The sequence below is a fragment of the Rutilus rutilus genome (genome assembly GCF_951802725.1).
Source record: "Rutilus rutilus genome assembly, chromosome: 1".
NCBI classification, from domain to species: Eukaryota; Metazoa; Chordata; class Actinopteri; order Cypriniformes; family Leuciscidae; genus Rutilus; species Rutilus rutilus.
Genome location: NC_140209.1, coordinates 38,792,713 through 38,812,712, shown reverse-complemented (window position 1 = coordinate 38,812,712; position 20,000 = coordinate 38,792,713). Strand labels below are relative to the sequence as shown.

Here is a 20,000-nt window from a genome sequence, read left to right as displayed (position 1 = left end):
TTATTCTTTGATGTCAGAATTTTGTAACATCCACACATCCATGTAGAAAAATCTCACTTAAGGGACTAAAGAGCTCTGGTAAAATATTCTACATAAAGTCGTTCCATCATAGAGCATTTAACAAAGAATGTGCTTTCTCCAAATTACTCTGTGTTATTTTTGGCCAAGTAAACCAGATATACATACTATAACTATAGGGGGAAAACTCCAACCTGCAAGTCAAAATTTGCATATCGTGTCAGAAACACGTTTCACTGACCAAGGGATTTGAACATCGACTCAATTTAAACCTCTGTTTGTCAGTAGTGTCTCACTGAGGAATTTCACTATAAGCAATTTGCAGACTTACTCCCTTCCACTAGAGGGCAGACGAGTGCTGTGCCATTTCATTTACATGTGCCATTATTTATTATATTGTTAATGTCACCCAAAGCAACGGTTAGAAAATAACATTCTCAGGTCACAATACAGAATCATAAGTATCAGCAATAAATCAGATTCTACCCAGATCACATTACTTTAATTATTTTGACTGGCTGGCTGGATAATCTTTTTTTTTTTTTTTTTTTTTCAGATTCACCCAACACTTAAAACAACTCGTAAAATGATAATTAACAAAACTATAAACCTGTGGTTAAAATGCAGCTATACATTGTACATGAACTGGGCTGTACAGAGTCATATTTTCAACTCAATATACAAAACACTTCTCTTGTGAATAAATAATTTTCTTGTGTGCTATATATTTCCTCAGGATTACAAAAACAAAAATATGTACAAATAAATCTCAGTTAATATAAAACCAATGAACAAAAAATATACAAACGCAAATCTCGCATCATACATTTTTACTAACTGTGTTGAGTGAAAAATAAACGACTAACTTTTAAGATGTACATATCATGTGTGAGCTGATGTCTTTTGAGAGAGAAAGATCCTATTTAAAAAAAAAGGGAGATTTCACCACCTTCCTACATGTGTTCATCGCAGTCTCCGAGGGGGTCAAGAAAGTCTTTTCTTAGCTCACATACTAAGAGGAAGAACTGTAGATTCCTACCCTCTCCATTCAAGCATGAAACCCACTTCTCGTTTCTGAGAAGTCATAGCCACAATGGTAACGTTTTGATCATTTGAGTGTGCTCACTGCAGCTTGAATTGATAAATTCGTCTCTTTTGCTATTTTGTACTAGTAGTTTGGTCTGGGTCTTTAAATAGGCCCTCAGCAGAAGAGCTGTGAATATGTTTCTTACTGGGAACTTTCCAGACAGGACTTAAAAAGATCTAGAGTTTCAATCTTTTTGGACAAATATGATTTTAAGGAGTTAGCAAACCAGTGAGCCACCTGGTTGTTCAACTTGTAATGTAACTAGCAAATCCAGACATGAATTACAAATATAGCATTGCTTTATTCTTTCATTCACAGATGTTAAATTCAAACAACACTGTGTTCAAGCCGTGCCTTAAATGAAGACGTTTCCATGCATGTTACAGCCTACGCTTGACCTTTTTGCCTCTCCCATGTGATTCATTGTGAACTTCGGACATGAATTACTGGCCATTTTGGCTACGAGACACGGAGTAACACCACTAATCTCTCTCTCTCTGGCCATTTACTCTTTATTAAGCCATTATTTTAAACCCTGAACCACGAGCAATCAATTTCACACATTCATTTTGTCAGAAAGCTGGAAAAATCTCCCATTTTCCTCTATTCAAACTCATTCTATTCCGCTCTCACTCACCTTTTCACATTTAAATTCTCTGAGCTCATGAGGAAACCTGCAGGTTGTGGCACTGACAAATTCACAACATAGGAATACCCTTATGAGAAGGAAAAAAAGCTTTAACATAGTGTGTGTGTGTGTGTGTGTGTCTGTCATGAGAACTGGAATACTAAGAAAAGATGAGTGGGCATAACCAGAGCCTCAATGAAAAAAACAACAACAACCACTCAGTATGCAACATAACCAGATACATAACGTATGTGGAATTTTTGTATCCCCATAGCTAATCATAAACTGGCACACAATTACCTTCCTAAAATGATCTTTGTCTGTGTCTGTGGTTTTGATAGAAAAGTAATCAAGGGTTGGAAAAAGGATTGCTCTGTTGGAATGCTCTAGCACACAGATGTCTTCCACTCGATGGTTCACTTCCACTGGCATACATGCCGTGGAATTACCCTCAGTCTTCTTGCTTGTGCAACCCCTACACGGTGAACCTAACCATCTGTTTGTTCATTTTATATTGGAATTAAATTTCGCAATCTGGGAGGCCAAAAGGTTAAGACAGCTTGTGCCGAACGTTTGATGATTGTCAGATCATTGTACTTTAGCCTCTAAAACCTGTTGTGCTTCTTTAATGACAACTAGGGCTGTATCCTAAATATATTCTTACATAGGGAAACTGTGACTGTTAAGAACTTGAAAAAACAGCACCAAAACCATCCCATAATATACTATAGAAAGTAAGCAGGCTTCCATTTTCCAACAATTCCTCTTTTGCCATGACAACTTGTTAAAGCAAACATGTAAAATTGCTTTATGAAGACCTATTTGAGAATAAAATTTGACTCTTAGGCAGTGCATGTGTATTAAAAGGACATTTTACACAAAAATGAAAATTCTGTCATTTACTCACCACCATGTCTTTCTAAACCTGTATGACTTTCTTCTGTGGAACACAAAAGAAGATATTGTGAAGAATGTTTTTTGACCACACAATGAAAGTCAATGGGGTCCAAAACAACACCCACTGGTTTCCACTGTAGGACAAAAAAATAAAAATAGAAATTCGGAAAGAAAGTTTGGAACAATGTAAGAGTAAACCATGACAGAATGTTCATTATTGGGTGAGCTATCCCGTTAAGGGAGTGTATAATCAGCTAAATGTTAATCATAGCACCAATTTGAGTTATTTTCCTTTAGCAGTACGACTGATAGCCAAAATCTACAATTAGAACGAGTGAGGTTGCCTTCACATTAAGTTTTTGCTGTATTTTTTTTAACATTCCTTTTGTTGATATAGATATGAGCAATAAAACGTCTCAACAAACACCAACTACTACAGTACTCACTTTCGATTATTGCAACTCTACTTGGTTTTACATAGTCTTACAGTCTTGATTTTACACTTGATGGACATCTACCGAACTCAGCTAGATCTCCAACATGTGAGATTTGGCAAATGAATGAGGGTTTGGGTAAAGAGTCCTTCCCCAGGCCTCCCGTGGGTGGTGTGATGCTGGCTGCGCGGTGGAGCTGGAAACAGGCTGGTGGTGAGTGTCCAAGCCCATCTGTTGGTTGTCTACAGGGGAACTGGCAGAAATGCATGGTAGGTAGGGTTTACAGTTTGGATCTGCTCACAAACTGAAGAAAAGGGAACCCACGAAGCAGAACGGTAAGTTATCTGTCTCAGTGCACCACATCTCTGTTATCCACAAGTTGTCTTGCTAAGAATAGCCAAGGAACAGGGAGTCAGAAACAAAAGCTACAGAATCTAAGCCCCACAAAACTTTCTTTTAGGTCAGTTGAATTTCATTTCATCTACTTGTGCTGTCTGCATCCTATTTATGAAACAATTCCAGTACCGTCCTTCCTTATTCCACGTCATCCCGAGTCACCGTCTTGGGTTCAGTCTTGTTCCGTTCCTTGTCAAACTCCAGGCTGTGGATGACGGAGGGTTTTAGGGTCAGTGAGGACAGACTCAGAGAGGTGAGAGCCGAGGGTGATGAGGGCGAGGAAGAAGACGTGGGTGAGGTCGGAGAGGGAGGGGAGCGGCCATTGGAGATGGGAAGAGGAAGGCTTGAGGAGTCGAAGTTCTTCTCTCTCAGTAATCGGTGGTGTCTGAAGGTGGACGAGAGGAGGAGGGCCTCGGCTGAGAGGCTGGATGCGGAAAGGCCAGCCAGAAGTGCTTTGGCCTGGTTGGAGGAGGCAGTCAAGGAGGACAGCGCCACCTCCTGGGGGTACTTCCGTAATCTGGAAGGCAGGTGGCCAGAGAAGCTAGCGGCTCTGGTGCTTGCGAGGAGTGACTCTGTTGCTCTGGCTCTGCTGATGTTCAGACTTAGAGCCTGAGGGAACGGATGGTGAAGGCAAAGTGAGGGAATAAAGGACAAAAGAGTGGGTAGAGAAGAAACAGAACGTAAAAACTACGAATAAAGACATTTTGCGAGATGTTTAAGGTTTGGTTTAGCTGTAATGTGTCATTAATCTCTCCCACAAGACAGTTTCTCTAAGGAATGAATGAGGCTCTGGAGAATATTGACAACTGCATGATGTATTAGGCCATTTAAACCTATATAGGATCGACTAGGAGGAACTGGGTAAAGGATTGTAGGCTTCAGTCAGGAGATGCTGATGAAGAAGTGGTGGTGAAGACGGCAGAGGAGGAGGTGGTGGACAAGCCTTGGTCAGGTCAGGTTGGTTTGGGTCGCTAACTTCTGCTCACTGGGTCGAGGGGTTGGACGTGAATGGTTGCCACGAGGGCCGACGAAACGATGGCAGGTGACACGCAGGCAGGTAGCGGTGACAGAGGACAATGCAGGAAGAAGGGGAGGATGGGAGGAAGACAAACACAGGACAACGTTATTCAGGTTAGGATCATTCATGCATGATGCTAGCCTGGTACACAATTCAACGTGTGGATTTCACCACATAAGGGCAAATCCACATACATTTAAAACACTCACAGTGCACTATGTTAGAAGAAACTGACCATTCACAAAATCTTGGTGGGTTTATTGAACATGAGCGTATACACATCTCTATTTCCATCCGTACTCACAAACACTATTTCGGTTCCTGTGTGACAGGAATCTGGAAGTGTTCGACTGAGATCTGCTCAAACTCTAAGCAGTTGTGAGGGAGATGGATGGACAGGACGGATAAAAGGAGTGAAGAGGAGAGTGATGGGGGTAAAGAGAGAGCGCAGAGAGCCTGGGTCTTTCCACATGAAGTGCCAATTATTCCACCCTGATAGAGCAGAAAAAAGACTCTCCATCTCTTTCTCGCCTGTATCTCTCTTCCCCTTTAACCTTCTCCCTCTCTTTCATTTCTCTCACTCTTTTCCTTTTCACCCAGCCTTCTCAAAAAGTCCCCGGAGAACACAACTATGGTTGGAGATTAAAATTTGCAATCTGAATAAAACATTTTGAGATATAGATAAAAGAAAACCTTCAAGAAATATGTGTAACATAAGGATTTTTTACTAAATTTGAGAAAATTCCTTTTATTTTGCAGTAATGTATTAAAGTTTCTACAAAAATATTAAGCAGCCCAACTGTTTTCACTATTGACAATAATACGATGAAGGATCATAAGATACCGAAGAGTATAATGGCTGCTAAAAATGTTAAAATATATTTAAAAAGAAAACAGTGATGTTGGGTAACACTTTATAATAACTGCACGCTATTAATCATTAGTTAAGCATTACTAAACAGTTAATTCATCATTTATAAAGCATTAATAGACATTAATAAGCAGTTTATAAATACAGCTATAAATGCTTTATTCTTGATTTATAAGCATATCTATAATGTGTTTAATAATTGTATTTTCATACTTTATTAATGATCAATTTATCATTTCTAAATAAACTATAGCATTATTTACAAACCAGTTATATTATTTACCATTATTTACAAACTAGGTGTTGTCATTGATTAATAAGATCACTTAGAAAGTGTGAGTAAATGTAGTAAATGCAGGTAGTTATAAAGCATTTAGTAGTGGTCAGTTCACTATTTTGTGAGCTCATCTAAAGTGAGGACTAGTTATGCTTTGTAAAGCATTTACAAAGGAGATTTAAAGGCTCACTGATCTTCTAAACAGAAAAAGGAAACAAACACACACAGTGATACAGAACATATAAATATTAACAGACTTTAAATCTCCTTTATAAATGCTTTACAAAGCATAAATAGTCCTCACTTTAGATGAGCTCACACACATAGTTAACTGACCACTACTAAATGCTTTATAACTACCTGAATTAACCCTGAATTACAGTAGAAATACATGTTAATAAAGCATTTATTAACACACTAAGTAACTATTACTATATGTCTGAATAATAATATGTATTTAAACAGTTTATTAATCATTTACTTACACTTTCTAAGTGATCTTGTGAACCACTGACAACTCCTAAATAACCGGTTTGTAAATAATGCAATACTTCATTTAGAAATGATAAATTGATCATTAATAAAGTATGAAAATACAATTATTAAACACATTATAGATATGCTTTAAAATCAAGAACGAAGCATTTATAACTGTATTTATAAACTGCTTATTGATGTCTTTTAATGCTTTATAAATTACGAATTAACTGTTTACTAATGCTTAACTAATGATTAATAGCGTGCAGTTATTATAAAGTGTTACCATTTAATTTTCACTCAGTTCACAATTAGTCTAATAAAGACAAGGTCAGAAACAGCAGGTGAATTAGACCAATAAAGACTGAATTAAGTATTTGTGGAGCAATGATGTATTGATTCACTTTTCATCTATATGAGCAGCCAGGGACAGCAATCATTTGAAAGATAAAGTCTTTTCAGAGAAGGCTAGAGTAGAAAAGTGAATTAAATGTGGATCAAAAGGCACAGCATGCAGAAAAAAAGGAATATATAAAATGAGTCTGGGTGAAAAGATGTGTGTACAATGTATATAAATGTATCCATTTGCAGCTAGGAAAGTTAAGAGAGAAAGGAGATATACGCAGTCCACTTCAAAGGGAATAATTAGCTCTTACACTGACAAGTCTAAACCCTGATCATATCCAGCTTAGCAGGAGTGCCTATAACAGCAAATATGTTCTCCTGTAATTATAGTAGCACTGAACCCTCTGATCTCACTCGTTCTCTTGCCAATATCTGTTTCTCTCTTCCTTCCCCATAAAAGATTAGATTCTTTTCTAATATTCATGGCCTGTTGAACAGGGGCCAGATTTATTAAACTGAGTAAGGAGATTTACAGCGCACCATTTATATCTATCTTCTCCTTACCTATAGCACACAGGCCCTCAGCTGCCTGTGTAAGCGTGCGTCTTTTTCTCCCTCTAATCCATCTTTCAAACCTCCCCTGTTTTCTCCACCTGTCTCACTCACTTGGCTTATGTTGTAGAGCTCACATTTCCCAATTCTCTAGCTTCATGCTTCCATTCTCCCCCTTCTCCTGAGGCCCACCTGTCTCTGGTTTCTTTGTTCTGTTAGGGGGTTTTAAGTGCACTTTAGAGTCCCAAATGTTCTGTGATTGACGCACCAATTCAGCTTTTTCAAAGCGCCACTCCCGTCACTGCTAGAAAAGTTCCCTCCCAGCCTCACTTCACTTGTGACTGACACACACAGACATACGCACACACATCTCCTAAAAGCTCTCGGCAGTACTCAAACTATGGACCGTTACTGCAATGCCTTCAGACATACGTTTGGAATTGGTTTCAAGCAGAAAATTATCCATAGCTTTCAGCATACTATTTTAAATAATACAAACTAACACAGCAGTAAGTCTAAGAAGAAGACTAAATCCGTTTAAGACTGAGTTAAGTTAAGACAAAACTAGGACTAAGACTTAAAACAAGACCAAGTTCAATATTTTAACTTAGATAACTAGGCCTAAGTAGATAGAATGATAGAATGTTAGACAGCAGAATGATAGATAGAGTGTTAGATAGATAGAATGTATAGAACATTAGAGAGAACGATAGAATGTTAGATAGAACAACACACAGACAGACAGACAGACATGATAGATGGATCGAACCATAGATACAACCATAGAATAATAGACAGAACCATAGAATGACATAAAATTATAATATAGAATGATACAATGATAGAACAGTAGACAGAATTATAGAAAGAACTATAGATAGATAAACAGATAGATCATACCTGTTGTTGACCCTGGTTCTTAAGGAATTCATCTCTCTGTTTGCTTGTTTTGACCTTTTCTGATCCGCTTTGCTGCAGATGCTTGAGACGAGACAGCGCTCTAGCACCACCAGTCTGAGATGGACAAGAGAGAAGAACAGATGTTCTGTGCACTATATTTGGTAATCATTTCCAACAGTGTTTTTGCAATCACTGGCAGTCAGAGGAAGTGCAGGAGGAGAACAGTGCAAGAGGGTGATGTGTTTTTAATAGAACACATGCAAGCATCTGTCTTTCATACACACACATACACATATTATTTCCTGTGAATTCAGAAATGATCAATCCTATTGCTTCTGCACAAAGTTGACAAAAGCTCTCAATATTAACTAATGACCACTTTCTCTAGTCCTTCCTTGCTCTTCATATATTACCTACTCAAGATCATACACTAGACCAGAGTCACAACCAGCCAACAGTCCTTTTAAAGCTTCAAGGAGGTCCATTAGTTTTGCGTTTTATGCAAATGAGCACATCACTGAACGAGGGGCTCTGTGAGAGGATCTAATGCCTGCCTACGGTTGCCTGGCTCAATCTGTCCTACGAAAGCAGCGTGCATCGACCTAGAGCTAGGGGCTCGAACACCATGGTTAGGAGGGATGATGCAATGCTGGCTTGTGTACAAATGTGTGGGCTGAGAGCAACGCAGTGGAAAACACAAGTGACATCGTCCAAATCCTTCCCTTCTGTCACTCACAGAGATCAGCCGTGGTCTCAGCGGAGCTGAGTAATACACATGACGTCTGGTGGATTGCTGCTTCGTATCACGCTCACTCAAAGGCGGTTTACCCTGACAACTATTTTCTGAAGACAAATGCGAGAGAAGACAATAGCACATAAATTATGCAACAATATCACTTGAGTAGTTTCGAAGAGCTACCCTGGACTTTATCTTTTTATTTTAAGAGAAAACCACATAAAAATGTCCAATGTACCAGAGGAAAATAAGACAAGGGGGAAGTAATCAAATTGCAAACTCATTTTAAGGGGAAAAAGGAGTAGGCTAATGAAGAAGAGGAGGAAACAAGAGAATTTATTGTGCGAAAGATACAATACGTTTTTCTACAGAGGCTGGAGGCAAACAATTTATCAAAGCATTTGCAAAAACAGCACAAACTGATCTAGTTGAGCAACCCAGCAGAAGAGACCAAAACCTTTCCACCAGAGAGGAAGAGAGATAGCCGAGAAGACTGAAAGAATGAAAGAAAGACCAGGGATGAAGGAGATACTGAAGGCTAGGTTGAACCTTGGCTGTGGATGAACTGATGCAGGATGGTTTGGGTGGGACAATGGGTCTGTTTGTTTCTCCTCCGTCTCTATGGTTTTGTTCTGTATGTCGAGTGCTGCCGGATCTCTGGGTGGAGGAACTCTGCGTCTGGGCAGACGTGGGCAAGATGTCTCCTGTGTGAGGATCAGTGCTGAACTCCATCAGGCTGAGCTCCAGCTCACGAATGGTTTCCTCCAGACTGTCCAGTCGACGGTACGTGCTGTGGCAGATGTCTTCCTTTTCCCCTCCAACGCCTTGAGTGCGGATCAAACCGACTTGAGATGTCTCTACGGGCCCATTTTGCAGCAAGACAGACAATGTAGTGTCCGACTTTCTCTTTCGCTCGTCTTTTGTCTCTGTCGCCGCCTCGAGAGACTCCTGAACCCGTGGCTCCCTCCTCAGGGGCTGTTTAATTGCTCTCTCCCTTGTTAAAGGCGGGCACGACTGGGTCACGTCCTGGACAGGACTCTGGAGTTCCCTCTGGGCAGCATCCAAGTCTTGTATCCGAGGGACTTTTTGGCTGGTTGTCAAGTCTTGTTTCCACAGCGACAGACGGGGAGTCCTCACAATGTGGCTGAAGTAGCTTACTCTGATGTCGTTTCCAGTGTTATTGTCTTTTATTGTCTGAGCACTGTCAGACGGTCTGGTCTGTGCTGAGTCCTCAGAAGGAGACGTGGGGAGAGAGTTACATTCAGTCAAGACTATCTGGGGAACTTGACTGGAGGTAATCTCATGCTGCTTCTGAAATACAGCAGGTGTTATTTGTACAATTAACCCTAAAATGTGATTCATAAAAGTATGAGAGTCTAAGGTAAATATGAGCCTCTTACCAGAGGTTTCTCTGTAAAATCACTGGAGTTTTCATGTAAACCAGACTGAGATGCAGTCAGCTGCTGGTACATATATAGCATAGCACACATAGAGATAAAAAATGATATAAAAAACACATAAATATGCAAACACATTAGGGAATAGTTCACTCAGAAATAAAAACGGTGTCATCATTTACTTGCGTTCATGACGGTCAAAATCAGTGGTACACATTCTGAAGACTGTTCTAGTCACTCCTTTTTAAGGCAATTATCATGTCTTCAAGCTTCGAAAAATGTAGCCAAGTAGTCCAAAAATAGTCCATTTGACATGCTATAGTCTTGTTTTGTGAGGAAATTACTAAAATCTACACTGTTAGTCACTGATAATCTTTCCCTCCATTGAGCTTTTAACCATTGTGATTGTATTATTGAGTCAGGGAGTTGAGAGCGTGATTTGTGAACAAATCATACAGGCTAGTTTTGCGAATCGGATTAGCTGATTTATTGACATATCTAACTCAGCTATATTTCTTTAATTAACTTAAATGTCGCTTTGTTCACCACACAAAAGTATTATAACTTTTAGTATTAAAAGTATAATGGATTTAGAAGACTTGAAATAAAGTGCTTGAGTCTTATGGACTACTTTTATGATATACTTTTTTATTTTACTTTCAGTCCCCAATCATTTTAGCTGTATAGAAAAGAGCATAGTAAAACAAAATTTCGTATTTTTTCCCACAGAAGTCATACGGGTTTGGAACGCCATGAGAGTGAGTTAATGACAAAACATTCATTTTTAGATGAACTATCCCTTTAAAGATCACAGAGCTCATATACAAATTTAAAAACAGCAAAATTCAGAAATCTGGGTGAGTGTTACCACAATAAAATATCAAACAACCTTTAGGTTCGGTGGAGGAAATTGGGGATTTCAACACACAAAGCAGACATGCACTGGCAAGGCCACACACACACTTCATAGGTGGTGAATGTTTAATTGTGATTGTGCTCACTGTGATGTGGGAATATCTTTCTGGTTTGTTTTTGTGTGTGTGAGTGTGTGCCTGAGAGCATCTCTCTATATTTGAGCATGACTAACATTTCAGAGGGACACTTTGAGCATTTTGGGTAAACTATAGATGCATGTGTGAGTGTGCATGAGTGTACAACAGCAGTCCACAATAGCTTGCAGTAGTGGCTGTTACCTGTCCAGCCGAGGGCAGATGGGGCAACAGCTGTAAACTAGAGGGAGGAGGGTGTTTCCTGGGAGAGGGCAGGGGGGGAATCAGATATCGCTCAAAGAGCTGAGCGTTCAGGGAGATTGAAAAGAATTAATGAAAAAATATGGGATGCACAATATCAGTTCAAACAGGATTCCTCATGAAAAGCTCTAGAGACTCTGAAAGCCAATCATTAAGGACATACACATTTACATACAGGGTTGTAAATCCCATAATTCAATATCACTTTAACTGGGTGGAACATGTCCTATCATCAGAAATTACACACTGTACCTTTATTTATCATCTCAGCTATTTCTTCATCAATGCTTAATGTAGAGTGTGGGTGAGTATTGTGTTATTGAGTTATGGGTTTGTTTTGAGATGAAGCTTGTGAGGCTCATTAGGTTTGAGATGGAGGTCGGCATGGTGTCACTGCAGCAGTGCTCAGATCTCCACAGGTCTCCACATGGTTTCCAACAGAGACATGCAGTGGGGATGGAGGACATGAGACATCTGCTCGCTTAACCTGTCATCCGCTCAACCAAGATAACAAAATCTGTCTACTTGGTTTTAATGAGCCTTGCAGTTTGTGTGTCAGTGTTTGTTAGTGTTTCTGCCCTGAAGCAGGTCAAGGAAGCTTAAAATCAACACCAACACAGCTCAAGTGGTGTCAGTCAGGAGAAATGCACTGTTGTGAACTCCAGGCAAAATGATAATATGTAAATGGAGACGTCTGGGGAGAAAGTTTATAATTTAATTGCGCATTCATTAAAAAAATACATTAAAAGATTTGCTGCATGTTCTCAAGCTGAACTGGGCAAAAGTTGGAATTTGAATTAGTAGTAGTAGTATTACATAGGACATTGCAGTTTAAAGAAATTTAGCACAGTCCTTTAAAAGTTTTCTGATGAATAACTGCATCATTACATATGTGTAATTTCTCTAAACTAAGTTCAATACCGTCAAAACGTTGAAAAGTCTTTGAAAAACACATTTATTTATTTAAAATTTTCCATACAGTTTATATAAATACTTTTGCCGTTCAAAAGTTTGGGGTTTGTTTTGGAAGACTAATACTTCAATAGAAGGTATGCACTGTCGGCCTGAGTAACTTGTGCCCAATGAGTGTCAAAAAGACAAAACATTTTTTAGCCGTACACAATATTAATAATTATAAAAAATAAAAATAAAAAGTATATAATATATATATATATATATATATATATATATATATATATTATATAATATTAAAACTATTAGAGCAAGTGTATACATTTCTTTGTATTTCATTCCATTTCTAATCAACTTCCATAAATTCTAATTCAAATTACAACTCTGCATCCTTCAAATTCTGAAATAGAATTGATACGTAGAAGGGATTCAACTGGAGTGGTGCATAATCCTGCTCTGAAGCTACTAAATCATCTAGAAATAAAGTATATGGGTAAGTGATGTGGCATATTTGAGGTGTTATGGTTTTTGATTCTATGTACAGTTAAATTAGACACAAGCGGTATCCCACAATACACTCACTAGTGCTTAACTAACAGCACTTTACATCAGTACAGCACAAGACATTGTCAAACCACTCATTTGAGCTTAATAGGTCATGAGCCAAAGAGCACAGACAGAAATTCAGATCTCCTGCCTGCTAATGTGTGTTTAATGAATGAGCAAACCATCCAACTGGTAGAACCCACCTATGTGTGTATGAGTGTGTGTGTGAATGTAATTGCATTGCTATGTGGGTGTACAGCAGACACATCTGGTGCTTGTGGCATATGGACATTAATCACCAACATTAACACTTCAGCCGTTAGGGCACAGACGGTCTGATGTGATTCCTCAGGTAAAACATGTGCTCACCTCCAGCTCAGCTGCTAACTTGTCATCGTCGCCCTCCTCTCGCTCTCCACCAGCGATGGTCGGAGGGGTGGAGGCTGACCGGGGGGCTTCAGATATACTCCTCCGCAGCTTAACATGTGGCTTCAGAGACTCGCTCTCCTCTGATTCGGACTTCTGTTTGAATACACAAATATAAAAAGGACAAATCTGAAAATACAATATGCACTTTCAAAATTTGATGTACTATGGAGACATACTCTTTGTATATAAATGTATAACAGTGACCCCAAACAATATTTTATATGGACTGTAAGTCTCAATAAAAAACATCTGAACAAGAAAATATTGAATTAAATAACTAATCAATTACATTTTAAACAATTAATAAATTAATTGATCAATATTATGAAATATAAATATTTATGTATAAATGAATGCATGTATGAATCTTGTTAAACAAAATTACGGCTGTTTTGACTAACATTATAATTGACTTCCATGAAATAATAACAAAACGCCTGCAAATGTGCAGAATATGTCCCGTTGTAATGTAATGATTAAATCTTAATTAATAGTAAACACAAGGGAAATGAACACACAGAACCAACTAAATCTTTCTCAATCTCTTTCAAATTCACCTGTTACCATCAGGTGATTTATCACCTTAGGAACAGCTAGGGTGATAAAGAAAATATCAACCATAACTAACACACCCACAAACACAGGTGGCTTTTATGAGATGCCTGACATTTTTGAGACCCTGCACTCAAATAAAAGTGATGTAGTGTGTTCCCCTGATTCCTCTCTGTGTGTTTCTCTTTCAGGAACAGCTCGCATATAAATGTTTGAGCAAGTTTGCATGCATAAATGCACACATGCAACATAATCTGTGTGTGTGTCATGTAGTTCTGCATGTTGCCAGTCACCTTCATACTCTTTCCAGGAATGATGATCTCTCCGCTGCGTGTAGTAAGCCCAGGAGAGGAAGGGAAACTCCGACGGGGAGGTGGAGGAGGAGGGGATTTTGAGGGCTTCTCTGTACGATACCTTGCCACTGTCAGTTCATCCGAGCCTCTTCTGGATCCGCCATCTTTACTGGAGAGTTTATGCTGAGGTTTATTAGGCCTGTGTTCAGGTGTGGCATTGGTGCTAGATGGACTCTGGCTCTGGTTTTGGTTTTGATTCTGGTTCTGGTTCTGGTTCTGAGCAGGTTTGATCTGCTTGGCGGCAAAGTCCAAGTCAGGAATGGCCTTCATGAGCTCAGCCTGAGTCTCCTCCAATAGTCGATTAATGTCCTGAGCGCTGTACTGTGTTAGACTGGCCCTCTTCTCTTCCCAATCCCGCTCTGCTGCCTGAGGAGACACACAGATGAAATTTTATAAGATCATTAGTGTTTTAAAACAGCTAGTGAACAAGCTCCACCGTTAAAGCCTTTTCACACCAAGAGCGAATTTTCAGCTCTAAAACATTCAAAAGATTTTAAAAGCAAACTATATACCCTACTGTTCAAAAGTTTGGGGATTGTAAGATGTTTTAATGTTTTTGAAAGGAGTCTCTTATATCAAGGCTGCATTTATTTAATCAAAAATACAGTAAAAACAGTATTAGAATAATATATTATAAAATGTAATTTAGTTCTGTGATGTCAAAGCTGAATTTTCAGCATCATTACTCCTTGATCCTTCAGAAATCGATCTAATATAATGATTTGGTGCTCCTTTCTTATTATTATCAATGTTGAAAACAGTTGTGCTGATTCATATTTTTGTGGAAACCGTGATAAGTGATTTTTTCAGGATCCTTTGATCAATAGACAGTTTTTTTTAAACAAATCTTTTGAGACTTTTGAACAATTTGATGCATTCTTGCTCAATAAAAGCATTAATTTCTTTCAAAAGAATTTGAATTGTAGTGCATCTCTATGAACCCCATTACTAAACGTAAGTTCAGTCACTTTTGCACAATGGGAATTTTAAATCATAAATTAAATCGTTGTCATTCTTTTCAGCTGCACAAAGGTTCATTTTTACCTTTCTGAATACTTTATTCAAAATGAAAAAAATTTGACATTGAAATAAATGCCTTAAATGTTAAAAATATACCTTCAATAAAATCAGACTCGGACTTTACATATTAAAACAACATTACTAAATTAAAAAAGGTATTGATATTCCATGCATTTAAAACACAATTATTCAACAGACAAACAATTACTCGGATCTTAAATCTAATTCCTCACCAGTCTCACTTCCACAGACGAGGCCTTATCAGACCCGCCTCGCCCCCCCAGCTCCTCCAGGCCCCGTCCCTTCAATGAGCCCACCACCCCATGAGAATCTTTCTCCCGCTGAGCATGAGACGGGTTAGAGTGGGCGTGGCATTGACCCGAGTGAGGGCTCCAGTTAGCCAGGCTGGTCTCGTTGAGGTTTAGCGGTGGGCTGGTTGGAATGTCAAAGTCTGTGTTCTTCCTGTAATCGTCCCCTCCTCCGAGTTTAGGAGAGGGGCTGGAATACTCATCCTGGGCTTTCCATACTCCCTCATTCATCTGCCTGATTAAACCATATTACAGCACTCAAAATTATGAAGAGCAAATTGAGACGGAGTCAGACCATGTGGCTAGACTCGTAATGATTCAATCATTGCAGTCAGTAAGTGTTTGTCTACCTCCTCAGTGTGGTGAGAGTTTCTGTGATAGATTTGCAGCGTTTAAGTAGGGCGTCCAATCTGTGTGGCTCTTCTTTCAGGAATTTCACGGCTTCCACTTCCACTCGTAACACCACCCGCATTTTACTCTGGAGCCCTGGGAACTGATCTGAATGAGAGAGACAAAGAGAAAAACAGTGAACGAGCATCGCTGACTCTCTTCTGTAACTAAACAGAGCTGAGGTTCAAGTGTCTGGATGTGAAGGACAGAAATGAGTCTCACTCTTCAGCTCCGTAAGAGTCTCTCCCAGTTTCCGCAGCAGCGAGCTTTTCTCCTCCAGCTCCTGCACTGTCACGTGTCGGTGACTGACAGACATCTCCTTTTGTATTTCCTCCACTGACTTTTCTAGATCACTGTCAACACAAACATCCTCCCATTAGTTTTATGACATATTGATCGTTTCAGAAAAAGCATAAACCCGCGTGGTTTGTTAAATGTCACTAAATTAATGACCTATTACTGGAAGTTATTATAAAGGATCTCTGTTTTATTACACAGAAGGGAATCTTGCACTTTTTGATGTTTATTACATTTAAAAAGTTCAAAAATGTTGAACTTTTATATAGAAAATCCCAAGCCCGCTACAGCGTCGGCACGCATTTGAATAAGTGTCAGTGCAGCAGGGTGTATTGTATTAGCACTAAACGACAGAGACACAGTCAGAGTGTTTACACTCAAAATCCAATTTAACCACGTCAAATAAATCCACCCCCCACAAAATGGTTTGTTACAAACAGCGTCCCGTTAATAATTGAATCACATCAACTGGCAGTTAGCTATACTTAATAACCGCTATCAATTAAAAGCAACACGACTGATCTGGCAGTGAGTTGAAGAGGCGGATTTAGTCACCCCGCTGCTTTTAATTGGAACAAAATAAATCAATGAAATGCTGTCCGTTGTTGTGGGTCTGCAGGTCTTTAACTGAGACTGTTTATACCTCATTTTTATGCATCTTTTCACTTTCAGGTATGAGTTGATTAGAACTTGTGCAATAAAAATAACTGGGAAACATTATTAGTTTTGCACATTATGCAGCAATGGCGCTACGCTAGTACCCCAGAACGTCATTATCAGCACATCATGAGCACATTTTGTGTGTGAGACGCACTGCAGTTGCTGTATGATGAGTTCTTCCTCGTTCAGGTACTTGAGTCTCTCCTCTTCCACTAGGAGGCGCTGTCTCTGTAGAGGGTCTTCCTGTTTCCTCAGCGCATCAGACAGACGCAGACTCAGCTCCGTCTCTGTCCTCTTCAGCAGACTGCGTATGGAGTCCTGGTTCTGCAACTACACGCAAACACATAGACATTTTAAGAATGACTTACAGCATCATTGCGTTTGCTTAAAGGGATAGTTCATCCAAAAATAACAAGATGCAAACAAACACTGTTTTTGTCCACACAGTGAAAGTCAAAGAGGGGCACAACCACTCTGAAGCCCACTTTCATTGTACAGACAAGAAACATTCTTAAAAATATCTTCTTTTGTGTTCCAGAGAAAATAGAGATCATAAAATCTTTTGGAAAATTTCACTTTAAAGCAGTGGTTCCCAACCAGAGGGCCTCAGCAAACTTCATAATGGGGCTGCAGGATGAATTTTAGATAAATCAAAATTGAAATGCTTAAAGGGATACTCCACTTTTTTCGGAAATATGCTCATTTTACAACTCCCCCAGAGTTAAACAGTTGAGTTTTACCGTTTTAGAATCCATTCAGACGAACTCCGGGTCTGACGGTACCACTTTTAGCATAGCTTAGCATAGATCATTGATTCAGACGAGTCCAGTAGCATTTCTTTCAAAATGACAAAAGAGTTTCAATATTTTTCCTATTTAAAACTTGACTCTTCTGTAGTTAAACCGTGTACTAAGATCGACGGAAAATGAAAAGTTGCGATTTTCTAAGCCTATATGGCTAGGAACTACTCTCATTCCGGCGTAATAATCAAGGAACTGTGCGGCCGTACCTTGGGTGCAGCAGGCGTAGTGATATGACGCAGCGCCTAAAAATAGTCCCCAGCTCGGTAACTTCTTCCAACGTGACCGGGACTAAGTTTGTCTAACCTATTAGACCTATTTTCAGGCGCTGCGTCATATCACTACGCATGCTGGACTCATGGTACGGCCGCACAGTTCCTTGATTATTACGCCGGAATGAGAGTAGTTCCTAGCCATATAGGCTTAGAAAATCGCAACTTTTCATTTTCCGTCGATCTTAGTACACGGTTTAACTACAGAAGAGTCAAGTTTTAAATAGGAAAAATATTGAAACTCTTTGGTCATTTTGAAAGAAATGCTACTGGACTCGTCTGAATCAATGATCTATGCTAAGCTATGCTAAAAGTGGTACCGTCAGACCCGGAGTTCGGCTGAATGGATTCTAAAACGGTAAAACTCATCTTTTTAACTCTGGGGGAGTTGTAAAATGAGCATATTTCCGAAAAAAGTGGAGTATCCCTTTAAAAACAAACCATTAAATCAATAACTATACATCAATTTATTCTCCATTCTCCTGGGAAATTAATAACTAAAAATGAATAACTATTATTTTACTGAAGAACATACAGTTCTTAAAACTTCTGTAATCACAAAATGAATCATGGTTAATTCATTAAATACATCAATATTCTTGGTTTCTGATAATAAAGTTTGAAAACAAGCAGCTTTGTCATAATTCCAGCAGGGATACTGTAAATATTTTGGTTATGCTGGGTTGGACAGTGGAGGCTTTCAAGTCAAATAGTTTGAGAACCACTGCTTTGAAGTGATTTATACAATGTAAGACATCATGTTCCTAGATTAACTTCCTATGTCGTTCCAGGAGCAACATTCTTTTCAACCAATCACGTCCCGTGTAGGGTAAGTCTAAGGCTATAAATGGTTGTTTTGCATTATGCAGTGCGAGAGCTTTCATGGGTGGCTACGTTCAGCATTTTACAGAAGGTCAGCTGCACAATCTTTCACAACACAGCCATCAGATGACTCATATATGAGCGCATACGTAACATTGACCTGTCTTTGACCATATGCAGCTGTCACACTGAATGTGAAGGTATGATATCATAGAAATGACCTTGCAAGAGCGCGTGTTTGTGTGTATATACAGTATAAGTCTGTTCGCACAGCATGTCCTTGATAGTGTTAATGATGGATATTATTCGTTTAAGGTCTCTTGAACGCCGTAATGACTTTTTGTGAATGCGCATCCATTTCCTTGAGTTTATTTTCTAGTAATTTACATCAGTGTATGTTGAAGGACTTGTGGTAGTTGGAATGCCAGACATCACCATAATTTTGTGATGCGTAAGCATTCTGCACACTGTGTTTGTTTGCCCTGAGAGGAAAACCGGCTGGACTTTGTCACTTGCATTGTGCCGATAATGAGAAAAGCGTGTGACACTGTGTTTTTGTACACTGTACGTGTGTGTGTGTGTGTGCGATCCGATTTTAGTGCCGTTTGGTGGTAGTTCCTCCTCGAGCTGAATTATTTATGAGTCTCATGCATTATTCAACATATCCATGTCTCCTAGGTAACGGGATGAGGGCAGGGGCCGTGTCTCGAGCTCTGGCATTCAGGCAGGTAATTGTCTAACTCAGCAATCTGCTGTTGTCATGACACCAGTGGCTTGGCTCTCAACACCAAAGCAATTGACACCAATCTCGCCATCCCCACGCGGCGCGCTCCCGGACTGTCACAACATCTCTACTCTTCCATCCATTTGCCTCTTTGTCTTCCAACTCACATCCACTCTAAAATTGGGGTAGATTATTATAAGTTCCTGAACTGCAAAACTTCATCTTAATGAGTTTAATCACTCTTTTTGAAAATCTCTTAAACTAAGACCAGTTTACCAGAGAAGTAGCACTGCATAAGATATTAAGGCTTTTCATGGATTGTATCTTTAATGCACTTTACAATATAAACTTCTTTATACTTAAAGGTGCTCTAAGCAATGTTGGGTGACATCACTTCTTGTTGACGTTCGAAGTATTGTCAAACAAAACTCGACCCTCCCTCTTCCTCATCCCGTCCCCTCCCCCTCTTTGGTCGTGTGTCGGCCATATCAAAATTCAAGAGAATATAATGCTAACGTTAGTCGTTGTTGTTGTCTAGGACATCTCTCCTCTAGCTAACTTCCCTCTTCATGCTTCTCTCTCCTCCACTCCCCACACCCCCCTTCATGTGCACGCGCACTAACCCCCCAACC

The 20,000-nt window shown here is 39.4% G+C and overlaps 3 protein-coding genes across 27 annotated transcripts in view; all 3 read right to left on the bottom strand.

Moving 5' to 3' along the window:
• LOC311304632 (uncharacterized protein) overlaps nucleotides 1–4,272 on the bottom strand; it is a gene marked incomplete at its 5' end in the record, with an annotated part of 5,072 nt that extends 800 nt beyond the window's left edge. The window contains 2 exons of the mRNA XM_084431771.1: nucleotides 1–4,147; nucleotides 4,249–4,272. The exon at nucleotides 1–4,147 is cut by the window's left edge and continues 800 nt beyond it. Coding sequence (XP_084287897.1) covers nucleotides 3,599–4,147; nucleotides 4,249–4,272 — 573 coding nt within the window. The 3' untranslated portion in view covers nucleotides 1–3,598. The remainder of the gene's footprint in view (nucleotides 4,148–4,248) is intronic.
• srcin1a (SRC kinase signaling inhibitor 1a) overlaps nucleotides 1–20,000 on the bottom strand; it is a 132,570-nt gene that overhangs the window by 800 nt on the left and 111,770 nt on the right. For all 25 annotated transcript variants that reach the window (XM_084406595.1, XM_084406577.1, XM_084406584.1 and 22 more), the window contains 8 exons: nucleotides 16,905–17,080; nucleotides 16,016–16,146; nucleotides 15,754–15,901; nucleotides 15,329–15,638; nucleotides 14,016–14,441; nucleotides 13,111–13,263; nucleotides 7,901–8,014; nucleotides 1–4,445 (listed from right to left, as the gene is read on the bottom strand). The exon at nucleotides 1–4,445 is cut by the window's left edge and continues 800 nt beyond it. In XM_084406595.1, coding sequence (XP_084262721.1) covers nucleotides 4,443–4,445; nucleotides 7,901–8,014; nucleotides 13,111–13,263; nucleotides 14,016–14,441; nucleotides 15,329–15,638; nucleotides 15,754–15,901; nucleotides 16,016–16,146; nucleotides 16,905–17,080 — 1,461 coding nt within the window. In that variant the 3' untranslated portion in view covers nucleotides 1–4,442. The remainder of the gene's footprint in view (nucleotides 4,446–7,900; nucleotides 8,015–13,110; nucleotides 13,264–14,015; nucleotides 14,442–15,328; nucleotides 15,639–15,753; nucleotides 15,902–16,015; nucleotides 16,147–16,904; nucleotides 17,081–20,000) is intronic.
• Nucleotides 8,714–10,126, bottom strand: LOC311298727 (uncharacterized protein; the record flags this gene model as incomplete). The annotated part of the gene is made up of 3 exons (XM_084421895.1): nucleotides 8,714–8,743; nucleotides 9,057–9,947; nucleotides 10,037–10,126. The coding sequence occupies 3 exons, from the start codon at nucleotides 10,124–10,126 to the stop codon at nucleotides 8,714–8,716; spliced, it is 1,011 nt and encodes a 336-aa protein (XP_084278021.1).